General features: G+C 52.8%; 1 protein-coding gene across 2 annotated transcripts in view; it reads right to left on the reverse strand.

Moving 5' to 3' along the window:
• Positions 1-7,404, reverse strand: part of Cpne5 (copine 5) — a 77,515-nt gene that overhangs the window by 68,768 nt on the left and 1,343 nt on the right. For both annotated transcript variants that reach the window (XM_006983091.3, XM_016001651.3), the window contains exons 2-3: positions 4,200-4,240; positions 2,905-2,951 (exon numbers count right to left, since the gene is read on the reverse strand). In XM_006983091.3, the coding sequence (XP_006983153.1) occupies positions 2,905-2,951; positions 4,200-4,240 (88 nt within the window). The remainder of the gene's footprint in view (positions 1-2,904; positions 2,952-4,199; positions 4,241-7,404) is intronic.

Genomic DNA, 7,404 nt, shown 5'->3' on the forward strand with positions numbered 1-7,404 from the left:
AATTGCATTCCTAAGCTGTTCCTTCCATTAGCAACCATTTATGGAGTGTCTCCTGTGTGCTGGGCACTGCTCTGGGTGCTCAAAATGGAACAGTAGGCGAAGAGCTTGGAAATCCCCTGCCCGTGACATGTGATAAGGTAAACATTGACTCCAGAGTCTGGTTAATGGTACAAAGTGATAAGGAGACAAAAAAGGGGGTATGTGAGGTGTATGGGGGAGACCGAGACCTTCGCTGAGGAGAGAAGGCATTGTGATGGGTGTCAGGATGATCTGAAGAAATCATGGAGGGGGCACAGGGATGTAAGAAAGGAGCATGGCTGGATAGCACATGCAAAGGTCCTGAAGCAGGAGCTCCGTGTGTGCTGGACAGGGTGGTAGGGAGATTCGGGGAACAGGTAACAGGAGGGGAGGTCAGCCATCCAGGTAAAGGTGTCAGAACAATTGGGCGTGGGGGTCCTGGAAGGCCCAGAGTTTGGCCTTCTTGCAGCCACTGGACAGCTCTGGGCACAGAAAGGATAGAGTGTGACGAGCTTTCAGCTGGTCCCTTCCAGCGGCTGCGTGGGAGAAGATGGAGGCATCTGGATCAGGCAGAGGAGAACTGGGAAAGATTTCTGAGCAGGGGATCCCTGCACTGAGGCTATGCTCACATTAGCCAGAAACATGGGAGTCTGCTGGGGAGGCACAGGGTTAACAAGGGAGCCCTGCACCAGACCCCAAGGGGAGCAATGTGAGCCTGGAATCTTCCCTTTGTGTCTGGGGTGTCCCTGAAGACAGGTTATGTCTCCTCACACTGGGGGTCCTTGAGAACAGGACCAATGTGATGACCAATTTTGTCATCTTGGTTGGATTAAGAGGAGCCTAGGAGAGCAGAGAAGTACAGCCCTGGGTGCCTGTGAGGTATTTCTAGAGGGGTAATTAAATGGTTTAATCCACTGATGGATTCAAACTTTAATAGAGTACTAATAGGAGGTAGAACTGTGGAATGTGTGGGTCCTGGCTGGAGGAAGAGGTCACTGCAGGGCACGCCCTTCGGGGCTAGATTGTTTTCAAAAGGTTTTTTTTTTTTTTTTTTGAGACAGAGTTTCTCTGTGTAGATGTTTTACATTTGTTTATGCTACAGAATGTTACTTTATGTGAAGGTGTGTTACATTTGTTTATGCGGCATTTGTTTAATGATGTAAGGATGTGTGTTTAGTTATGTAAAGGTGTGTTACATTTGTTTCACCTTGCCTGCCTAAGGTATCTGATTGGTCTAATAAGGAGCTGATCATAGCTAGGCAAGAAAGGTAGGCGGACCGGCTGACAGGCAGAGAGAATAAATAGGAGAAATCTAGGAAGAGGGTGGGACCAAGAGGAGAGAATGAGGGGGGAAGAGAGGGACACTCCAGGGGCCAGAAGCCAGGTGGACGCCAGACAGAAAGACAGACAGGAGAAGCAGTGAAAGGAAGATATACAGAAGGAAAGAAAAGTTCAAAACAAAACAAAACAAAAAAAACCTAAGGCAAAAGGTAGACAAAGAGGAACAGGCTAGCCAGAAACGGGCCTAAGCTAGGCCAAGCATTCAAAACTATTAAGTCTCCGTGTCGTGATTTGGGAGCTGGTTGGTGGCCTAAAAGAAAGCCTGCTACAGCTGGGTTTAGAAGTAATGGACTCGCTAGTCTGATGGAGGAGACATCAGAACAGCACTGCCTCCAGACTCTGGCATGGACACGGCTGGCTGCTTTTAGCCAAACTTACAGTGGGGACTAGAAGCAAGAAGCAGACAGACCTGAAAAGCGTAGAATGGCCAGAAAAGCACGGTTGGAGCTGTGGACCGGAAGGGTGTAGTGTTAGGGTGCACATCACGAGCCCAGTGTATTCACAGGCACGGAGGGAGCTACAGGATCTGTTTGCCCTGCTGGGTGGCTCTGGTGGTCTTGCTTCGGTCCGGTCCTTTTCTGTTGTTCTCCCATTCCTCCATATTGAAATGGAAACGTGTACTCGGGGCCACAGTATCTTGGAAATGTGTAGCTTGTGTGTCCCCGCCCGCGCCCCCTCCCCCCCCCCCAAGTTTACAGCTAAGAGTTGCCTTGAGTCTCCTGAAGGGACTGTTAAGAATATGGAGACCATGAAGAATGAACTAAATGTATTTTGTATTATGAGACCGATGTGAGCCTTTTGGGGGTTAGGGGTAGATTTTCAGTTATTAACACTGTCAGCTTAACTGGATTGAGAAACATGTAGGTGATTAGCAGAGCACATTTCCTCCTCCTCCTCCTCCTCCTCTTCCTCCTCTTTAGTCTGTGTAGCTCTGGCTGTCCTGAAACTTACTCTGTAGACCAGGCTGGACTCAAACTCACAGAGATCCTCCTGCCTCTGTCTCCCGCATGCTGGGATTAAAGGCGTGCACCACCACAAATGGCTTAAAACTCATTTCTATATACATGTGGGAGGGCGTTTCCAGAGATTATTAGTTAGATCATGACGGCTCTGATCTAATGAATGCATTTTTTTCCTTGTTAATGAGTACTTTAATCCCCTGCAAATCAGATTTTCTATGGAATGATTAGGCGGTGGGGATGGAGTAGGGAGTTAGTGAGACCATGTCCCTGGGTGCTCTATCCTTCCGGGGCATTTCCTCCATCCTCTGCTTCCTGTCTTCCACAAGGTGAACAGCTTCCCCTACCACATGCTCCCGAACCCAGTGCGTGGGGCCAAGCAACCATAGCTAGACTCTCCGAAATGTCAGCCAAAATTAAGCTCTATTTCTTTAAGCTGTTGTCTCAGCTACACAAAGCAGCTCACACAGTCACATCTCCCTCCGGCCGGGGCTACCGAGGACAGGCCCAGGCTGCTCTGCCTTTGGTATGACGGGTGGAGTAGCTGCAGAGGGACCACTCTGAGGCGGGGAAGGGGGGCACCTACCTCCCTCCATTGCTTGTTCTCCATCCCTTGAGTGTACATAACACACACTGGAGAAGAGAGGAAAAAACATGGTTACTCTCTCAGACCAAGAGGAAGGTGGAGGGTCAAGAGCCTCAGCCTGGATTGTTTGGTTGGGTCTGTGGAAAGGGTGGGTGCCTGCCAAGGCAACTGGGGTCTTGGTGAGTGAGGGTCACCTGGCCTCCAAGCCTTGACCATGGTTGCTCATTTTTCTGTTGGTTTGTGTGTGTGTGTGTGTGTTTTTTCCCAGGGACAGCGTTTCTCTGTGTAACAGCCATGGATGTCCTGGATCTCACTCTGTAGACCAGGCTGCCCTCAAACTCACAGAGATCCGCCTGCCTCTGCCTCTGGAGTGCTGGGATTAAAGGTGTGCACTACCACACCTGGCCTGATCTGGTGTTTTTGTGGTACTGAGATTGGCCCCAGATTCGTGGACAAGCACCCCGCCACTGAGTTATACCTCCAGTTCCACAGCGGGTCTCTCTCCCCCCACAATATCACTTGGCAGTTGGCTTGGCAAAGAGGCCTGGGACCTCAGCATGACTTTTATTTTTTTATTTTTTATTTTTGTTTTTCGAGACAGGCTTTCTCTGTGTAGCTTTGCACCTCTCCTGGAACTCACTTGGTAGCCCAGGCTGGCCTCGAACTCACAGAGATCCACCTGGCTCTGCCTCCCAAGTGCTGGGATAAAGGCGTGCACCACCGCCGCCTGGCTCAGCATAACTTTTAGGAGGGAACTCAAGAGCTGTCAGTCATAGAAAGGGTCATGGGTGTGAGGAAGGTGGACCGGTGGGCATGATGGAGGGCTGAGTGGCAGGTGTGGTGAGGACGGCACCTGAAACACTGTGTCCCTTCAGAGCCTATGGCTGTCACCAGATCCTCTTCACTGATGGGGAAACTGAGGCTCTGCAGAGCGAAAGACCCATCCAAGGTCATGCTCATGGCCAGCCCTGCTCAGGACTAGAGCCTCCCAAACCCATGCTCGTTCCCCCAGACCACAGTCAACAAAAATGTACCAGTTCCCACGGGGACAGAGGCCTTTTTGTCCCAGACACCCCAACACCTCCCAAGCTGCTCTGAGGTGCTGAGACCTCACAAGTACGGAGGCAGAGTGGGACCAACACCCCAGCTCTTCTTTGTACGCCACCAGTGCAGCACCCCCCAGCCCCCACGCCCATCCAGCTCCAGCACTCAGCGCGAGCTGCTGGTGGCTGCTGTCACCATTCACCAGGCCACTGTGTCACTGAGATGGCTGTGGCTAGCAGAGTGGGACTTACGTGGGTCAGACTTGGAAAACATGTCTTTGTCCAAGAGGTTCCTGCAAGAGGGGAGAAAGGAGAAATTAGCAGGGATGGAGGGGACAAGTGTCAGGACCTACACCCGGTGCTGAGCCTGGAGATGAGACGGCCTCCAGCCTGGCCTCTGACACAGTGGGAAGGGAAGACAGGCCCCTTAGCACACCTGATCAACTCCACCAAATGTCAGGAACCACACAGGGTGCCACGCGCCTGTCACCTCAGCACTCAGGTAGAGGAGAGAGACAGGAGACTAAGGAGTTCAAGGCCAGCCCGGGGCAATATAGTGAATTAGACTAGCCTGGGCTACATGCAACTGGAAGGAAGGAAGGAAGGAAGGAAGGAAGGAAGGAAGGAAGGAAGGAAGGAAGGAAGGAAGGAAGGAAGGAAGGAAAGAAAAAGGAAGGGAGGGGAGGGGAGGGAGGAAGGAAGGAAGGAAGAGGAAAGGGAGGGGAGGAAGGAAGGAAAGGAAGGAAGGAAGGAAGGAAGGAAGGAAGGAAGGAAGGAAGGAAGGAAGGAAGAAAAAAGAAAGAAAGAAAGAAAGAAAGAAAGAAAGAAAGAAAGAAAGAAAGAAAGAAAGAAAGAAAGAGAAAGAAAGAAAAAAGGAAAATGCAGATGCTAGGAGGCCCTGACGCCGCTCCAGTCTCCACTTTCCTACGATTCGAAGTGCTCCCCCAACCACGCCATAGTCACAGCTTCTTCAGATGCTACCACCACGGTGCCCCGGACCCTGGTGCTTCTCATGAGTCAGACCTCAGTCAGTCTCGTCCTTCTCAGACATTTCCTTGTTGTGGAATATTACTTTCACTGGGCACAGTCCCGTTACGTTTGTTTATGCTGTGGAATGTTGCTATGTGAAGGCGTGTTACATTTGTTAACTACATAAAGATGTGTTGCACTTGCGTCCATTAAATCAGATTAACCGGGGCTCAGAGAGGCGGGGTTAGCGACTGGCTGACCGGAAGTAGCGGGGAGGGGCTTAGCGTGGGTTATTTTGGTTGGGCACGGTGGAAGGGCAGGCTTCCAGGATGCCAGCAAAGAAAGTTTAGTCAGTTGCTATTCTACCTCTCTGCGCTCGCAGGTTTTCACCCTAGCCTTTGAATCTCGAGTTTTATTAGAATGAGAGCGACTTAGTTAGACCTGCCTTTAGCGGCAGCAACAGAGCCATTGTCGGGGGGGGGGGGGGGGGAGGGGAGGTGGGGGGAACAGAATTCCTCCTGGCTACGGCATTAGTGGCCTGGGGCTCGTAGTTTAAAGTACAGCCACTGTGACAAAGGTAATACAGCATTTCCTATCACTTCTGTCACTCAAAAATAAGAAAATGAATGAATGAATGAATGAATGAATGAATGAATGAATGAAAGAAAACTATGACCCACCAGCAAGTGTTTAGCCTGTGGTCTCCCAGGGTGTTTATCACAGCCTGCTGGTTCACTCTTTCCAGAGCATGCAGAGGAATTAATGAATGACTCCTCAAAGGGGACACAGACTCACTTGAACAAGATCCTTCTAAGGTCAAGACCAGAGCTGATATTGTGTATGGTGACCCACATCTATAATGCAAGTACTGGGGAGGCTGAGGCTGGAGGATCCAGAGTTCAGGGCCAGCCTAGGGCACAGGGCAAAGCAAGCCTCTAATCCCAGCACTCAGAATGTAGAGGCAAGAGGATCCAGAGTTCAGTCATCCTCAGCTACACAGTGAGTTTGAGGCTAGCCCGGGCTACATGAGACTCCGCCTCAAACAGCTCACTCATGGATCCAAGACTTGGGCTGGAGGAGGAGTTGGCTGGATGAGGGGCAGGGACCAAGGTCGCTGAGTGGCGCTGCCTGCAGCACCAGCTCCCCCCACCCCCCGCCGCCACCCCCCACCCCACCCCCCTCCACCGGCTGCAGGGCGTTAGGTTTGGAGCTCAGTGCGGTCAGCCCTGGGTGGGTGTTGCCCCAGCCGGAAGGTTGTAGCTGAGGCTGGGGAACCATGTCCTATAGATGTCCCTCCACAGCATCCATCAGGAATCTACGTAGCCCAGTGCAGACCGTCTCCAGTGGGTCAGGGATCCATCCTTTCTGTCCTGGGGGCCGTCAAGCATCGCCTCTCCCCGCTGGAGCTCTGGGACACAGGGGCTGTCCTCCACGCTCACTACCTGCTCCCTTCCAGACAGTAGCAGAAAGTCCTGTGCCAAGGACAGCGCAGCCAAGACCAATAGCTGGGGGATACGCGGCCGGAGGCCTCCACCCTCCCTGGTGACAGCCTCCTACAGGCCGAGGGGACAGAGACTCCTCCAAGGTCTGAGTCTCGTCCAAGTTTGAGTGTGGGGCTCAAGTTGAGTCGTTTCTAGGCTAGTGGGAAAAACAGAAGCTCCCTAGGTTTCGGCCTAGGGGAGAGGCGGGGAGACAGAGGCAGAGGCGGGAGGGTCAGTAAATGCAGCTGTCCACCTTGTAGCTGGGCCACAGGCACACAGTGAGACTAAGAATCGGAGTCCAGCTTGCGGATGGAGCTCGGTAGTACAGTGCCTGCCTGGCATGCGCCGGGCCCTGTACAACCAACAGCATTACACTAAATAGAGAACCAGCACACGGCTCCTGGTGCCGGCCGGTGGCTCCCTGTCCCAATCACTTCAGACTCTCAGTAAGCCAGGGACCACAGTCACCCTGGTGACCAGCACCCAAAGACAACCCAGCCCTCAGAGTCCTCCATGCTGCCGACCTTCTTACCATACTTCCCGAGGATTCCTGTCTTGATGCTGCGCTCCTGAGCTTGGACCCACCCCCTGGTCCCCTCCCCCAACTCTCTCCGGCCCACCCGGAAGACAGCATGGCCAGAGAGTCGATGATGACAATGGGTACTGCTGCCCCCCACATGGCTCTGGGCCCCTCCAGGGAAGGGACTGGCCTTTCTCACTCCACCAGGTCCTGAGTCAGCAGGGTGCAGCTGGAATGTGGAGGAAGACCGAGAGGAGTGGCCAGGGGCTGAGGACGTAGCCCAGCTGGTGGAGTGTCTGCCGGGCAGACACAAAGCTGGGGGTCTGATCCTCATCACCGTACAGACCCGGTGTGGTGATGGACACTGGTAATCCCAGCACGTGGGAAGCCGAGGCAGGAAGACTTCCACAAATTGGAGGCAATCCTGGGCCACAGAGGGAAACCCTGTATTTAAAACCCAAGCCAGAACAGGACAGCAAGGGCCGTT

The sequence above is a fragment of the Peromyscus maniculatus genome, chromosome 21 (assembly GCF_049852395.1).
Source record: "Peromyscus maniculatus bairdii isolate BWxNUB_F1_BW_parent chromosome 21, HU_Pman_BW_mat_3.1, whole genome shotgun sequence".
NCBI classification, from domain to species: Eukaryota; Metazoa; Chordata; class Mammalia; order Rodentia; family Cricetidae; genus Peromyscus; species Peromyscus maniculatus.